Source organism: Telopea speciosissima, chromosome 5, assembly GCF_018873765.1.
Source record: "Telopea speciosissima isolate NSW1024214 ecotype Mountain lineage chromosome 5, Tspe_v1, whole genome shotgun sequence".
Taxonomy (NCBI): Eukaryota; Viridiplantae; Streptophyta; class Magnoliopsida; order Proteales; family Proteaceae; genus Telopea; species Telopea speciosissima.
The window spans coordinates 56,841,079-56,858,963 of record NC_057920.1 but is presented as its reverse complement, the minus strand read 5'-3'; the positions used below and the strand labels follow the sequence as shown (position 1 = coordinate 56,858,963).

Genomic DNA, 17,885 nt, shown 5'->3' with positions numbered 1-17,885 from the left:
AAAATGTAACATGTCTACTATATAAAGAGAGTTACATGGCAATAATACTTTTTTTTTGGTTTCCTCTTCATTTTTTGTAAGAAATAAAGAAAAGCTCTATGATTCAACTTTAGTTGGTTCGTCTAAAGTCTAAATTCTCAAATTGTTAGGAAATAATGAGAGGAACATCAAAGTCTAAGCCGGGTGGGTTCAAGCTGGTCCAAGGTGGGCCATTTACAAAGTTTCCTCGTTTTGCAAATTAGTTCTGGCTGGGCCTGATCCAGCTAGTAAAACATTATGGGCCTCCAGTTAGGCCATTAATGTTTTATATCTATTTAGGGGAAAAGAATGCCACCTGATCACCTGACCCGTGTAGAAAGTACCATGCTGTCTCCATGAAAAGACAGAAATACCATACAGGGCGATACTTACATGTGGCCTCCCATCGGCCAGCACACATGCAGGATCTAGAGGCCCAGGCAGCATTCTCTTTCCCATTTATTTAATTAAAACGGGCTAGTAGGGTAACTTGGGTGGGCCTAAACTTAGATTTGTTGGAGACCATCATACATTCTTACTTTGGGCCTCATATGGTACTTTAGGCCCATTATCTATTCATGCAAATCATCAAATCGACCCGATACGATATAGGCAAAGATTGGCCGTATAGGACAAACTTGCCTCTAATCTTCTTTTAAAAATATATTTTTGATCGATATACCCTTTTCCATACCGTGTCACCGATACCGTATCGACACAATGTCGGAATCAACAAAGTGTAAAACAGGTACGGATCGCCGGATCCGATACCGATACTTAGAACCATTTCCTTCCCGCCAAACTAGCTAACCTACGATACCCCACCCACGTGAAAAGCAATAGAAGAATTAATACTAAAATGCTTTTACCAAAAAGAAAAAAAAGTGAAGAGGCAAGAAAATAAAAAAGTTAAAGCCCGCCTACAGAGTACAAAAAACACTTCTCCTTGCAGCTTTAATTTTTCGTTTTTTTCAGATTTCATCTCAGGCCTTGAGCCTCTGGGCTCTGCATCATCTCGTCCTATGTTAATTTGTAAAGAGAAATGCGGAGCTCCAGCAGGAGGGTTTCTGCTTCTGTTCCTGATCTTAACCTTCCTCATCAGTTCTAATGCTTGCTCTAATGGAAATTGCCAGGTTTGTTATTTCAAAAAGACTTAAAAGAAAGCTTAATTCTTACTTCAACATCCGTTATAACTAATTTTTGGGTTGTAATACGACTAAAACTCAAATTCTCAGCTTCTCGACTCGTGTTCGTTGCCCACCGACTGTGGTTCGGGTCTTTACTGCGGCAATTGTCCTGCTTTGGGGAAGAATCAGCCCGTCTGCACCAGAGGCCAAGCTATACAACCCACATCTTTTGTAAGTTTTATGTTTTTTGAGTTCTCGATTCTCAATTATGGTTTTCAGTTTCTTACCTGAATTCTTGCTTTGTGTTTTAAATTTTAATTGGCTTCGAATCTTAATTATTCGTGCTGGGTGTGCGGCAGATTAAGGGGATGCCATTTAACAAGTATACGTGGCTGGTGACCCACAATTCGTTCTCCATAGTTGATGCTCCACCGCTGCTTGGTGTCCAGCGGATTACGTTTTATAATCAAGAAGACTCTGTTACTAATCAGTTGAGGGTATGTTATATCAGTTAGTATATCCTTCTTGCTGAAGTTCAAGGTCCACTGAGTGGGTTTTTCTCTGTTCCCTACCCCTTCTTTGCGTGTGTTCTTATCTCTCTATTTAAAAATTTTAATACTCATTTTCTCTAGTAATTGACTAGAAATTCATTCATATACTTGGTCTTCTTTAGAATGGGGTGAGAGGGTTGATGTTAGACATGTACGACTTCGAGAATGATATCTGGCTCTGCCATTCAATGCGAGGACAATGCTACAATTTCACTGCCTTTGTAATCTAAAACTCCTCCTCCTTTCCCACTTTATTGTGTAGAATTATCTATGATTGGGTTGTTTGTTTTTAACTGCTCTTACTATTGCCTTGCTGAGTTGTTTGTTCAGGAACCTGCAATCAACACTTTGAAGGAAGTGGAGGCATTCTTGAGTGAGAACCCATCAGAGATTGTTACTATTTTTATTGAAGACTACGTGCATACTCCCAAAGGGTTGACAAAGCTGTTTACTGATGCCGGGTTGGTCAATTATTGGTTTCCTGTCTCAAAAATGCCTGCAAAAGGTGAGGACTGGCCCACTGTGACTGACATGGTTGCTGAGAATCACCGGCTTCTGGTTTTTACCTCTGATCCTTCAAAGGAAGTTTATGAAGGAATTGCTTACCAATGGAGGTACATGGTGGAAAATGAACGTAAGTACCATCGCTTTATGGGTTAAAAACATTGATGCGTATAGCTTTTCATGGTGACTTGTTGTATTATAATGCATTTCAGCTGGAGATGCGGGTGTTGTACAAGGTTCATGTCCACACCGAAAGGAATCACAGGCACTCAATTGGAGAAGTGCATCTCTGTTTCTACAGAACTACTTCCCTACATTCCCAGTTGAGGCTGAAACCTGCAAAGAACATTCAACTTCTCTGATGGAGATGCTTGCTACTTGTTATAAGGCAGCTGGAAATGTGATGCCTAATTTTGTGGCTGTTAACTTTTACATGGTATCAAAACTTTTTCTTAGAGAAGGGAAGTTTATGTTAAATACATGCTAATTAAGAATCCTAACAGTACATGTGGTTCTGCAGAGAAGTGACGGTGGAGGTGTTTTTGATGCTTTAGACAGAATGAATGGCCAGACATTATGTGGTTGTAGCTCTGTCACTGCTTGTCAGGTATCCTTAATACTTGAATGATTTCTGTTTAAGTGCCATTTTGTAGGATCCCATTCCCTCCTGTGGTTTATGGTGTGAGGGTACAGGAAATTGCCTTATCTCTTTCCTGTGCCAATGTATGGGGCACATCTTGGTCAAAGCATCAACTTGATTTGATGATTGTTTCCATCCAATATGTAGATGTCTACTTTTGGGTTGATATGGGTCCATAAGATATCTTTGGTGGGAGAGAACTTCCTATTTCCAGTGATGCCATGAATATTACTCTATTCACAAAGTCTTATAAAGGTCTTTCCATATGGAATTTGACAGGCTGGAGCGAAGATGGGATCTTGCAAGGATGTTGGACCTAATAGAACTCCTTCTCTTACAGGCAGTACTGGGGGCATTGTTTCTGGATATGTTCAGTTTCAAAGTGGAACTGCTCAATCATCAGATTTCTTGGTTCTCAATCTGGTCTACTTTTCATTAATAGCATTGTTGTTGTTATTATAACTGATTACCCATGGATATTAGGGAGTAGATGGCTGTCAAGCTTCTCTCCTATTATAGGCTTCTGTTATGTTATTACATTACTTTTAGAGTTCAGAATGCTAGTGGGAGGTTAAGACATGCTAGCTGGAGTTATCGGATCAAGGGGTTAGATAGTGGTCGAGAGAGCCTGAAGATGGCAAGTAGCCAAATGTTAGCTCAGGTATGTTTCATTTGAGGATGAGTCTTATTTTTTTTCCCCCTGGAAAGCATCTTTTTTTTTAATTTCATTTTTCTTGTGCTGAGTTTTATATTAATTGTGGTATCTTAATTCTTAAGATCAGTTGTTGGTGTTGTGGACTTCTGATACATTTCTATTCTATTTCCTTTTTCGGGTAGAGTTAATTTTGGTATTGTTTGGCATCTGGTTTCCTCCTGAACTAAGATTAATCGTGATGCTCTCTTCCTCTCTTTGGTATGGTGAATGTGGATGTTTTAGATCATTCTACGTGGATGTGATGAGTATGTTCATGGTGTTTGCATACGAAGTCTATGCATAATATTATACTCCCTCTCCACTCTGGGTTGGATGGGGGGATCGAGAGAGAGTGCCATAATGAATATCTATTAACAAAGGAAAGATGGACTATGATCTCAAGATCTAAACTTTCTGGAACTAGAAAATTAGCTAGCACATTTACTTTTGTTAGGGGTAATTTCTTATTCCTTGAAAGCTTCATTTCTTCCATCTCTAACAAATGAACAAAAAAGTAAGCAAATTAGATACCTTAATTCTAATGATGCGTTGAAGCTTCATTCCTCCCATCTCCAACAATGACAAAAGGGGAAAAAAGACTATTTGTTTTCTTGAATATTCTCAATCAATCAAGAGAGAGAGAGGATCAAGGTTTAAAAACTTGAAATCAGAGAGAACTGGCCGAAACCCAAGAAATTGGAATCTAGAAGAAGAAGCAAATATTTCCACAGATTTCTGCTTTTTTGGTGTTTTTTATTCAAAAGTTTTGTAGATCTAGCTATAAGAGGTATGCATCATTGATTTTCTGCTATTTCATTGACTAAAAGAAATAAAAAATGGAAAAAAATGAAGATTAATGAGCATTCATAGCTGATTCCAAAATAGGGTGTAGGAATTGTCATTAATCTGAATCAGGGTCGGCCGATTCCACCAATTCTGATCCAATTCTTGAAATCACACGAAGGAACTATTTTAACATATGTACCAAATTAGGAGCCATTTCAAGGTTTTATATTTCCAAATAATAAGTTTCTTCACTATGTCTCTATGCGTGTGCAAAATAGAACTGAATGTGTACACGTTAGAATGATCTTATTTTAAGCAAATAAAAGAAATTTGTCCATGTGTTTAATAATTCACTTGAAAAATAGATATCAATTTCCTTAAAAAGTGACATCCAGGCTTTAGGGCTAGAGTTAGAACTTGGGCCAGCCTATGAGAAATTCAGGCTTAAGTTTGAATAACATTGGGTTTGGTCTTGGTCTCAGCCTTGCTCAGAATTCATCAACTGCCCAACCAGTATGGCCAGAGTTGCAGGTCTCCTTCATAAAGAATATGGATCCTGCCAAAAAAAAAAAAAAATAGTGATGAAAAAGATCCAAACAGCACTACATACAAAAGAGACCCACAGGTAAATAAGCTCTCATGTAGTATTAGACAATTGGACGCGCCTTTAAAAGTACTTTCTGTAATGATTAATCTTGCCATGATCTATACCATGGAGCTATTCCACCGCTGAATGTGACTTACTAAGAACATGTTTCGGAGCGAACTCCTGCTCCGCAAAAGCTTTTAGATTTTGTTACCAGCTCATGTAACTAATACATCTCAATAAGAAAGGTTTAACAAAGTACCAAAGAAGAGTAAACAATACCATTCTCCACCATCACTCTAGATCAAACATATAACCACAATAAAGAAGAAAAAAGAAAAAAATGAAGCCACCAAAGCAAGGAATTGCCGAATTCATACAGTAGAAGAATTAAGTTTCACCACAAAATTGCAAATGTTCAATCTTTCATCCTCTTCCCTCCTGGAAATGATTGAGTTATTTCAACTGTTCTAAGGCATCTCTTACAGTTGCAAGTGTTCTTAAGAAAGTATGCTTTTGGTGGTGGATGAGAGAAGATGGTAATTGTTGTGTGATAGCAGCGCTGTTAGTTTGAATAAGGGGAAAAGGTTGGGGTTAGCTTTATTAGCTGCATAATTGTCACAACAGCTAGGTTACCCAAGGCGTTGGAGGGGCACCTAGGCAACAATGCACACGCCTAGGCATGCAATATATGACTATATGTAACAGAGCAATGGTAATTTTAGAGAAGTATGCTTATATGCAACATAGAAGCCATATCAATGCAATATGATATAATTCTGCTAGTAATGATCTAATAGGCTAATATGAGAAAACGAACATATAATAGACAAATCATAGGATATGTGTTAAAGAGGGAGTACCTCTATACTGTGGAGTGGTCTATACTGTGAGGTGTTTTGGTTTTAATCTACGTTGTTAAGTTAGACTTTCCTATTATATCTAGGAGTAGGAATCTATTATAGTTAGGATTAGTTAGAGTCGGTTAAGTAAGAGTTTGGTTTTTGTTATAATTGTAACCTGAGCATTATAAATAAGATGTGGTGGTTGGTGGTAGAACTATTCACTATATCATCTAGCCCTCTATCTCCTTCTTCTCTCATATGTCCTTTTCTCCATCCTCTTCTCTTCTCTCTCCTTTGTTCCAGTTATGGTTACAGATCCTGGATTGTCACATGGTATCAGAGCTGTAACTAGTACCTGATTCTCTCCTTGATAGCTGTTTTGAGAGTCGTTTTGAGTTTCTGGTTTTAAGAAAGAAACCCTAGTTCATAGAAGACGAAGAAGAACTAGGGTTTAGTGTGGGTTTTGATGAAGATTTAGTATGAAAATCATACATGTTTATCTGGTAACGTGAGGCTTCTTCTCCTTGCTGCCGATTTCTGGTTCTTGGCATGCTACTGCTACGATTTAGTGAGTTGATGGCTGCTATTTGCTGTTGTTGGCTAATGATTTCTGTTGGTATCCTTTGATTATTTGCTGTTATCAACTGAAGATGATATCTGCCGCTGATTGCTGCTATTTGATGCAATTAATTGTTGATGTTGAATCGATTATTTGTTGTTATCCATTGCCCTAAAGCCTTGCTTCGAATGAGTCTCTTGAGAGAACGCTATTACTGCAGGAACTAGTCTCTCATTGTTGTTGTTCTGTTTAGGAAGAAGAAAACGACTTCTTGTTTCCTTCATTACTGTTAAGAATCCCAGAACCTGTAACCAGTGCATGGCAAAGAGAAGAGAGAAGATAGAAAAAGATGGAGAACAAGAGAGAACAATGGAATAAAAGGGTTGTGCGATAGAATGTATGTTCTATCGTACCAGCCAACTTATATTTATATTAAAGCCAAAACAGAATTACAAAAAGAATATAACTCTTACCTAATTAAGTCTAAAGCCTAAACAGGAAACTTACTTAGACTAGGAAACTAACAACTAAAGACATAAAACAATAAAAGAAACCAACCACGATAGGGGGACTCCCCCTATTGTGTTACATATCTTAACAATTACTTATCTTTTATTTTAGTTCCACAAATACCCCTTCTTTTATCCCTTATTCCCTCATGTCCCATAAATTTGTTTTGCTTCATAGTTTACCCTTTGGCTATACGTTACTCCCATCACTGGGTTTTCTTATTTTATCTATTTAATTTCCACTGCTGCCCGTCTCTGTCTCTAATGCCTTCATGTCGTTAATTGATATTCCTTCCTAGTTTGTCCCCAAACAATAATTACTAATCTCCTTTGTATCCCATTTTCTTTACCATTCCAAGTTTACCATGCCATCACCTTTTAAACAAAAGGGGCATATCCAGTGCACTAGGCTCCCACCACTACGAGGTTTGGGGTGGGTCATAATGTACGCAGCCTTACTTTCGCAGAGAGGTTGTTTCCAGACTCGAACCCGTGACAATTGGTCACAATGGAGCAACCTTACTATTGCACCAAGGCCATCCCCTTTTTAATTGAGATATTTGCAGTTCTACCATTCCTTTCCTGTTGTTTACCCAAGAGCCTCTTGAACATTATGGTTAATTATCAGATTGCCACTGGTTTCATTGTAATTGTGTTTTTCCTCTCTTGGGTGGACCAGTAATTGGGTTTAAACTTGGGATTGCATGGATTAATTCCAAATTTGCCATTATCTTGCTTTGATGACACATAAGTGAGGCTAGAGTTTACAGAATTGTCATTGGCCTAGTATATTTGCAAATTTATTGCTTGGTGGGCCCTAGTTCGCATCAGTTTAGGATTTTAAATTTTTTAAAGACTGGTACTTGTATGGAGATCATTTGCTATAGCGAGGGGGAGATTGGAGATTATTTGCAGCTACTATTGATCATTGGATTTTTTTGTGATGCTCATCCTTTGAGATGCTGATTATTGGTCAATATTTGTCTACGTGTAAAGCTACAAGTGAGGAGGAGATTGAAGATTATTATTCTTATTTGTTCAAGTCATTAGTTGAAGATTTATCTGTCTGTGTCATCTGTTCATCAGTTTAAGATTATTATTATTTATTTGTTTGTGTCTTTAACAACAATTTTATATGTAAAGATGGTGTTCAACAACAAAACATATTTATTTGGTCTACAACTACTTGATGTTGTATGGTTCCTAGCAATTTGATGCTGAATTATTTGGTCTACAACAACCTTATGCTGTCTGGTTCACAATATACTGATGCTGCTACTTGGTTCACAGTATCCTATACTGCATGTTTATCAATGGAATTTTTATTTGAGACCTCCATTTGGGGCTCAGGAGTGAGTCTAATCCTTACTAATCAAATTGCTAATCATGTGATATTTACTAATCACATTGGTGTTACCCAATTGTTAGAGTACCTTCCTTGATAAGGGCTAATGCATAGCTATTGGATGTTGCACTTTTATCTGTTGTTGTTTGAGCAAGTTACTATTTTCTACTTGCCTTTATTGAGAAGACTTATGATGTAACTGTGGGATGCTGCACTTTTTCTTTCTTCCTACTATCTGCCACTTATGATGTAGTTATTTGATGTTGCACTTTTATCTTTCTTTGGGAAGATTCCAATTTACTACTTGCCTTCTTTGAGAAATGCTTTTGATATTATTGTTGCTGCAATGATATTGTGGATTGCAGTTAGTGTTCACTACCTCTTATTTTGCTTGTTGTTGACTAGATATTTTTGACACGAAGATTATTATCTATTGATGCTACTGATGATTTGTGTGCTTGAGCTAATGTTGCTACCTGAATGAAGTTTTCTCTGTGCTCACTGGCGTCAACAACTATTATTCAAGACTAGTGCTGACTTTAATATCTGTTTTTTTTGGTCCAAGCTAGAGCCTTCTTTCGATATATAATTATACTCCAGTTTGAGGGGAGTGTTAAAAAGGGTGTACCTCTATACCTTGGAGCGGTCTATACTGTGAGGTGTTTTGGCTCCTAGGCAACGCCTTGATAACTATGATTAGCTGGCTTACTAAGAACATTGTACCACTAGAACTCTGTTTGCCTTAAGTCCCACAACAAAAGGGAATTTACGACATTTTTGTCTTGGGAACACCCATCCATCATGGTTGGTCCTCTTCTACTTGACCAGCCGTGGGTAAGTTTACTCGCTCCTTAAATACCCATTTGACACAATTCAATATGTTGCGGTTCTGAAAAACTTTATGCTGAAATCAATAGTTAACATCTAGACTCCAAAGGGATAAAGAGGATAGCTGACATTAAAATCATAACGACTAAGCAAGGTCTTAAAAAAATGGAATCAGGAATGGGATCAGTTTCCATCGATTCCAATTTAATTCAACTTGGAATTGGCCAATCTCGACCAGACTCAATCAGACCCGGTCAGAACTTGGTTCTTGAGAATCAGAGTTAATCAGAATCAGCGACCAATTCTTTTATGATTTTTAAAACCATGCAACTAAGACAATTTTATTCTAAATGATAGATGAGGTATTTTCACTTCATCTAAATCTCCTCTTGTTTCTTTTAGGGGAATGTGGTTCTATTGTTGTAAAGAACTGTTGTAGGCATATTTAGATTCCTCCATCAACAAGTAAATTGAATATTATATGCTTCATAAAAAAGTCGAATATTATATGGCTACAGGATAGTGGCAAGAGATTGATAATGACCACTAGAGCAATGTTCAGATCATAGCTGTCACCGGCGTCTAGGTGACCCAAGGTGTTGGGGGGGCCTAGATGCAAGGCAATACCAATAAGGCAAACAAGGCTCCCCGCCTAGGCGACCAAGGCAACCAAGGAACCTAGATGCCATGCCTAGGCGACGCCTTGACAACTATGGTTCAGATTTCAATTTTCATAATTAGAGGAAATCGATAGGGTTTAGGTTGAGGGTCATCGATTTTATCGAACAGAAAAATAACAAAAAATTCATAGGTTGTACACAAGAGTACCGTAACTAGTATGGAAGGAAAGGACCAAACCCTAATGTCCAAGTGGGAGCCTATGTTGGTGGGCCAAAAGAGAGGTCTTGTCCTTGTCTTCCTCCCCTTCCTTTTCCAGGATAACTTTTGATGAAGAGAAACAGAGATAGGAGTGATTCATTGTGTTAACAAAACAGGTTTGTGGAATAATGCTTTAATGATCATTGAGATCAGTCAAGCTCTCTATTTATAATAATAATAAAAGAGATTACAAGGGGAAACACTATTCACGATACCATTCATGACACTGTTCACGTGAACAGTGTCACAAGCCTAATTACATTTCTACCCTTGCTCATAAATACATAAATAAAAAATAAATAAAACACCCAAAAGACCATGGTATTTTGGTGTACATAATTTAACACTCCCCCTCAAGTTGGTGCAAATATATCAATCATGCCCAACTTGACTAGAATGGGATGGAACAATTTCCCAGATAATCCCTTAGTGAAGATATCAGCAACCTGATCAGCAGACTTCACAAAGGGAACACAAATCAACCCTTCTTTCAGCTTTTCCTTGATGAAATGTCTGTCCACTTCAACATGTTTAGTGCGATCATGCTGTACCGGGTTGTGTGCAATGCTGATTGCAGCTTTGTTATCACAGTACAACATCATGGGAAGATGAACAGAACACCAAGATCTTGTAGCAAGCCTTTCAACCAAAGTAACTCACAAATGCCTTGTGCCATAGCCTCGAAACTCGGCTCAAGACTAGAACGAGCCACCACATTCTCTTGCTACGCCAGTGACCAAATTGCCACCTACAAAAGAACAAGACCCAGAGATACACTTCCGATCTGCAGAACCAGCCCAGTCAGCATCGGTATACGCCTCTACCCGTAGGTTACCATTAGGAGACAGAAGAATGCCTTTTCCAGGAGCTGACTTCAAGTAGTGGAGAATCCGAAGAACAGCCCCCATGTGAGAAGAGGGATCATGCATGAACCGACTCACGGTACTCACAAGCAACAACAATATCCGGGCGAGTGTGTGAGAGATAAATCAGCTTTCCCACTAGGCGTTGGTACCGGCCTTTATCAACAGATTCATCCTCCTTTTCTTTGAGACGAACATTAGCCTCCATAGGAGTATCTGAAGGGTGACATCCCAACAGACCAGTTTCAGCCAACAAGTCTAGGACATACTTCCTTTGGGAGAGAAAGATGCCTTTAGAAGATCTGGCAACCTCAATCCCAAGAAAGTACCGTAGCGGCCCTAGATCTTTAATCTCGAATTCCTGCCCAAGAAACCTCTTCAACCGGCTGATCTCATCCCCATCATTGCCTGTAACCACAATGTCATCCACATACACTATAAGAACAGTGAGCTTCTCACCAGCCCTCTTTATAAAGAGAGTATGATCAGCATTACTTTGCTTGTAGCCAACAGATGTCATTGCCTTGTGGAACCGACCAAACCATGCTCGAGGTGACTGCTTCAGCCCATACAATGCTCGCTTCAATTTGCACACCTTGCCTTCATTATTGTCAGAAGAAAAACCTGGTGGAATATCCATGTATACCTCCTCACAAAGTTCCCCATTTAGGAAGGCATTCTTCACATCCAACTGTTGGAGATCCCATCCAAGATTAACTGCATACGATAGTAAAACCCGAACTGTATTCAATTTTGCAACAGGGGCAAAAGTCTCTTGATAGTCAATCCCATATGTTTGGGTGAAGCCCTTTGCAACCAAACGTGCCTTATACCGATCCACAGACCCATCAATCTTTTGTTTGACCACAAACACCCACTTACATCCCATTGGTTTTTTTCCTGGAGGGAGGGTTACAAGATCCCAAGTGTTGTTTTTTTCTAAAGCTCTCATTTCTTCCAACATAGCTGCCTTCCACTTTCCATCTGTATATGCTTCCTGCCAGTTTTTAGGAATAGGAACAGAAGAAAGAGAGGACACAAATGCACGAAAAGATGGAGAAAGAGAACTATAAGAAACAAAGCGAGAAATGGGATGCAGGGTGCAAGTCCTAGTACCTTTTCGATGAGCAATAGGTAGATCGGAAGGAGAGGTTTCACCACAAGGAGGAGGAGGATCTGACTCATGGGTTGGCAATTGGATAGGTATTGGTGCCACAGTGGATTGATGCTGTCCTCTGTTGGAGTGTCTCTTGTAGGTGATGATATTAGAGTTGTCAATTTTCTTCTGAAATTCACTGATGGTTCTCTGGACTGGAGTCAACTCCCCCTGACAATGATCATTACTACCATTATTTCCTACATACTCCCCCTGTAAAGGAGTCCCTACAGATGAAGGGACAGCAGCCAAAGGAGGCTGGGCAGCAGCCAAAGAAGGCTGGACAGCAGTGGTAGGAGGCTGGGCAGCAGCCAAAGGAGGAATTTCAAGGGGAGGAAACATAAGCACATCTTCAGTGGAACCAGAATTCTCCCCTTGAAGATGTGTAGACTGATAATAGGCAAGACTTTCATGAAAGACCACATCCATACTGACCAAAGTACGACGAGAAGGAGGGTGGTAACACTTATAACCTTTCTGGGTTGGAGAATAACCCAAAAAAATACACCTTAATCCACGAGGATCAAATTTGCCATGAGGTTTAGTGACTCTGGTATAACTCACACAACCGAAAACTTTAGGAGGAACCACAAAGTTGGAATTTCCATGTAAAATATTGGCCGGACTGCGAGAGTCAAGAACACGGGAAGACAACCGATTAATAAGCTAGGTTGCAGTAAGAATAGCATCCCCCCAATATTGGGAGGGAACATGGTGCGAAAACATCAACGCCCTGGCCACTTCCAACAAGTGTCGGTTCTTCCTTTTAGCTACACCATTTTGGACTGGGGTATCAACACAACTTGTCTGATGAACAATCCCATTATTAGCAAGGTATTTCTGAAATTGAGTCTCTGTATACTCAGTCCCATTATCACTTCTCAAGATTTTGAGAGTAGCATTGAACTGAGTTTTGACCATGTTATGGAAATACTGAAAACAAGAAAAAACTTGACTTTTGGTGTGTAAAAGATAAACCCATGTGTGTCTAGAATGACAATCAATAAAAGAGATAAACCAACGGTGACCAGAAACCGAAGTCTTACGACTAGGGCCCCAAACATTAGAATGTACTAAGTGAAAAAGTGAAGAACTCCTTTTATTAGAAATAGAATAAGTTGAACGTGTCTGTTTGGCCAGAACATAAGCCTCACAAAAGAAATCGGTCTTATCACAATGTTTGACCAAAGTAGGAAATAAAGATGTTAAGATGCTTAAGGGGGGGGGGGGGTGACCTAATCTAGAGTGCCACTGATAAATTTCAGAAGATACTAATCTGATGTAGTGGTAGTAATGGAGGTGGAGTGAGACGTCCATCGTCAAGAAGGTATAGGCCACCATACACTTTACCCAATCCAATCGTCTTCCCAGAGTCCAGATCCTGAAAAACACAATGGAAAGGAAAAAAGGTTACTTTGCAGTTAAGATCACGAGTTATACTACTAATAGAAAGAAGGTTAGTAGTAAAATTTGGAATATGTAAAACATTGAACAAAGGAGGGGAAGGAGTGCAGTTAATGATTCCTTTTCCAGAAATGGAGGAAAGGGAACCATCAGCCACCTTGACTTTGTCTTTCCCAAAGGTAGGAGAATAACGATGGAAGAGGCTAGAGGACCCGGTCATGTGATCTGTAGTTCCAGAATCAATGATCCAAGGATGGAAAGCTACAGAGGCACAATGACCACTAAACGAAATACCTGACCGAACAAAGTGTGAACCTGAAGGAGTAGACGAAGTGGCAGTAGCTGGTGTAGTAGAGGCAGCAGCAGTGGAAGACTTTAGCACACGTAGGAATGCCTGTAAATCCTCCTGAGATAGGCCAGTGCCAGTAGTAGGGGCTGTAGTGACAGACTCAGAGTGATTGGCCTTGGTTTTTGGTTTTCGCTTGGCAACCCGTCTAGCCTCAAAGTCAGCAGGCTTCCCATGAAGTTTCCAACATTTGTCCTTGGTGTAATAAGGCTTATGACAATGCTCACAAGTAATAGTGCCGATAGTAGTATCACCCACAGAGAGAGTGCCAACTGGTGTAGAAGGAGCCGATGCAGATGAGTCGAAGGGCTGATCTGTCGGGGACAGCGGTGCAACATAGCAGCTCGACGATTTTCTTCAGAGGAGACCAAGGCATAAGACTGCTCAAGTTTGGAAAAAGGGGAATGGCCCAACACTTGAACACGAATTGGGTCATACTCAACATTCAACCCAACCAAGAAGTCATAGACCTTGATTTTATCCACATGTTTCTTATAGGCAGCCAGATTAGTAGCATTATCAGGTTGGTAATCAGAGAAGTGGTCCAACTGTTGCCAAAGGTTGCGCAGAGTAGAATAATATTTAGAGACTGTTAAGTCCCCCTGAGTACTATGAAGAACCTTCTTCCTGAGTTCATAGACCTGTGCATCATTACCAAGCTGTCCGTACGTTTCCTTACAGTGACCAAACCTGAGAAGTGTATCAAAAAGGAGGAACCCATGTGCAATGTCCGAACTCATAGAACCAATCAAATAAGACATGAGAACACCATTGTTGGCAAGCCAGCGAGTCAGGGCAGCACCTGGGGCAGCAAGCATGGGAACAGTGCCATCAATGTGGCCAGTGAGACCACGGCCAGCAATAGCAAAAGAGGCTGACCGAGACCACAATAGGTAGTTGCTGCCATCAAGTTTGATGGGATTGGGCTGAAAAGTATGATAATCTGATTTTTCATGTCCAGGTTGATTAGAAGTTGCAGTGGAATCAGCAGAGTCACCCATAGTTGCAACAAGGCTATGGAGCATGAAAAACCAACAATTACACCAAACCAAGAGCTGAAATCAAGGTCGAGTGGGCCAATATGAAGGGCAAAACAGCTCCCAAAAAATCAGCAGCAGCAGAGAGATCCCCTCCACAGAGATCGACAATGTCAGGGTTTTGGAAGAGAACCCGAAATTGGAGATCGATGTGGTGATGGGGATCCAAAAAAAATTGACGAAGAAGCTTGATCGAATCTGTCCAGGAACCTGTAGAGGATGTCCTTGATGAAGAGAAGAAGCTCCAATAAAAAAACAGCAGCAAACAACCCAATTCCCAAAAATCGATAATGATCAGGGTTTTAGAAAACCCTAAAAAAGAGGAATCGATTGGGAGAAGGGGTCTTCAACAACCAAAAAAGGCTTGAGGGCAGCTGGTCCAGATCGCAGATGAGTGTCCAATATGCAGAAAACCAGCCTTGATCAATGGTAGTGGCTAGGGCTTTAAAATTCTGGAAACTCCAAAAATCGCGACAAGACCAAGAGAATCGAACCAAATAAATTATCTCATAAAGGGGAAAAACATAGGTGGGAATAGGGCAGCAACTAGATCATATGATCACCTCTGTAGTGCTGCCCTTAGGAAGGGAGGAGAAGCAAAGGGGAAAAAAGGAGAGAAAAGAAATCGAGAGAAGGGGAGGAAAGAAAAAACGATAGGAAGGGGGTGGGTTTTGAAAACTTAGATCAGAGAAATTTTGGCTCTGATGCCATGTTAACAAAACAGGTTTGTGGAATAATGCTTTAATGATCAATGAGATCAGTCAAGCTCTCTATTTATAATAATAATAAAAGAGATTACAAGGGAAAACACTATTCACGACACTGTTCACGACATTGTTCACGTGAATAGTATCACAGCCCTAATTACATTTCTACCCTTGCTCATAAATACATAAATAAAAAATAAATAAAACACCCAAAAGACCATGGTATTCTGGTGTACATAATTTAACACATTGTATTAAGGAAAGTAAAGATAAGATTAAAGATGGAAATATGATAGGAGAAAGGTAATGTTTTCCCACTTTTTTTTTTGGTGAATAAATAATTCATTACCAAAAGAAGAGCAGGGGAAGAAGAGGGAGGGGGAAATTGTGCAAAAGCGGATCTTAGGAAGGGCTGGGAAGAAGAAGAAGAGAAACAGGTAAGCCCCAGGCAACAACAATATGCCTATTCCTTGGGGGGTCTACAATAGATCTATGAGGTAACAAGTGAATCTTAGAGCTAGCATAAAAAAAGATGGCCTTCCAAATCATGTCAACAGAGTGGGAGTTGGAAGTCCATCTTTGAAGATTCCGCTCCATCCAAATATGAGATATAACAACACCGAACACAAGCTTACCAACAAGATCACAAATAGTACTACTAGAGAACGCCATATCCATCCAAAGCCACTCCCTAGAGAAGGATAAAGGCCATCTACTACGGGACCAAAGGAGACTAAAGCTTTCTTCCAAACTGAGTAGGCAAAGGGGCAAGAGAAGAAAAGGTGGTCGATGTCCTCAATACCATTCCAACAAAGGATACAGGAGGGAGAGACAGAAAGGTGGTGGTGAAAGAGGAAAGCTTGGGTGGGAAGGCATTGGTTAAAGACTCTATAGACAGTGAATTGTGGTGGGGGATATGACCTTTGAACCACATCAGTTTGTGCCAAGGGACAAGGGGACCATTGTGTGTAACAAAATTCTAAGTGGATCTAGTACTGAACATGCCATTATGGGAGGGGAGCCAAAGGGTCTTGTTAGAGTTGGAGGCTTGAGGTGGGGAGGGTGGAGGGAGGCCCACACTAAGGAGAGACTCGGGAGAGGGGGAAGAGAGGAGGACCAAGAACCCTGGGAAATAATGGAGGAAACATCGGAATATTTTGGAATACCAAAGGAGTAAACCATGCGGGCTCCTACAATAGAAAGGAGAACACCTAAGGGATGCCAATGATCAAGCCAGAGGGAGGTTGAATTCACATCAACAATCTTGGAGATGGTAGCTCTAAGGGCTAGGGGTCGAAGTGAAGGATTTTGCACCAGTCCCAAGAAGAGTCGGCATGAATGGGAACAATCCAAATTGACTCAGATTTAAGAAGATAGGAGTAAACCCATGATCCAGATGGAGTCATGCTTAGTGGAGATTTTCCAAAGCAACTTGAGAATTCCAGAGATAATAGAATCACAGATTCTATGAATGCCGAGACCAACCTCTCTTTTGGGAAGGCAAATGGATTTACAACCAAGGGGGTGGTGAAATTTGGAACACTCTTTTCCTTTCCAGAGGAAGGCACAAAATAGAGATTCCATGGCTTTGATGGTAGATTTAGGAAGCCCATAAATGCTGCACCAATAGATGTAGGAAGATTGGAGACTGATCTAATCAACTCCACCTTCCCCGCATAGGAAAGAAGTTTTCCTTTCCAGAGTTGAAACCTCTTGCGAATTAGGTCAAGCATGGGGGTACAGTGATGGCCAATCAGCCTAGCGGGGATCAGAGGGAGGCCAAGGTACTTAACAGGGAAGGTACTGAGGGAGAACCCCCTGAGGCAGAGGAGGGAAGCCTTATCAGCTTCAGAAACACCTGAAAGAAAAATGTGGGATTTCAAAAGGTTGATTTTGAGACCCAAGAGGCATTCAAATTGGTGTAGGGAGGACATGATGGCCGAGATGGAGGCAGGGGAGGCCTTGGAGAAGATCATGAGATCATTAACCAAAGCAAGGTGGGAAAGCTTAATGGCTTTGAATTTGGGAATGGAGAGATAAGAAGTTGATCAGTTTTGGACTGAATGCTTCTGGAGAGAATCTTGAGGGAAAGGGAGAAGAGGAAAGGAGACAGAGGGCAGCCTTGACGGATGCCAATCTGAGAAGAGAAGAACCCTGCTGGGGATCCATTGACAAGGACAGAGAAGTAAGGGGAGGAGATACAACTATACAAGCATGGATCTAGTAAATGAATGGAGACGGGAAACCCATTTGGGTCAAGACATCAGTAACAAAGTCCCAACTGAGGGAATCAAAAGCTGTATGGATGTCTATTTTCAGGAGGGCAGCTGGGGATCGAGATTTGCGGTCAATACCCCAAACAATTTCGGAACAAAGGAGAATATTGTCCGAAATACTTCTTTCTGAAATGAAAGCCGATTGGTTGGGGCTTACAAGGGAAGGGACCACCAACTGGAGACGATTGGCCAAAATTTTGGCGATGAATTTGTATAGAAGGTTGC

The 17,885-nt window shown here is 40.4% G+C and overlaps 1 protein-coding gene across 1 annotated transcript in view; it reads left to right on the top strand.

Annotated features, from left to right (window-relative positions):
- The first annotated feature begins 988 nt into the window (after positions 1–988).
- Positions 989–17,885, top strand: part of LOC122662587 (PI-PLC X domain-containing protein At5g67130-like) — a 35,456-nt gene continuing 18,559 nt past the window's right edge. Inside the window, exons 1-8 of the mRNA XM_043858253.1 lie at positions 989–1,151; positions 1,254–1,376; positions 1,505–1,642; positions 1,819–1,917; positions 2,027–2,330; positions 2,413–2,636; positions 2,721–2,807; positions 3,120–3,501. Coding sequence (XP_043714188.1) covers positions 1,041–1,151; positions 1,254–1,376; positions 1,505–1,642; positions 1,819–1,917; positions 2,027–2,330; positions 2,413–2,636; positions 2,721–2,807; positions 3,120–3,302 — 1,269 coding nt within the window. The 5' untranslated portion in view covers positions 989–1,040 and the 3' untranslated portion in view covers positions 3,303–3,501. The remainder of the gene's footprint in view (positions 1,152–1,253; positions 1,377–1,504; positions 1,643–1,818; positions 1,918–2,026; positions 2,331–2,412; positions 2,637–2,720; positions 2,808–3,119; positions 3,502–17,885) is intronic.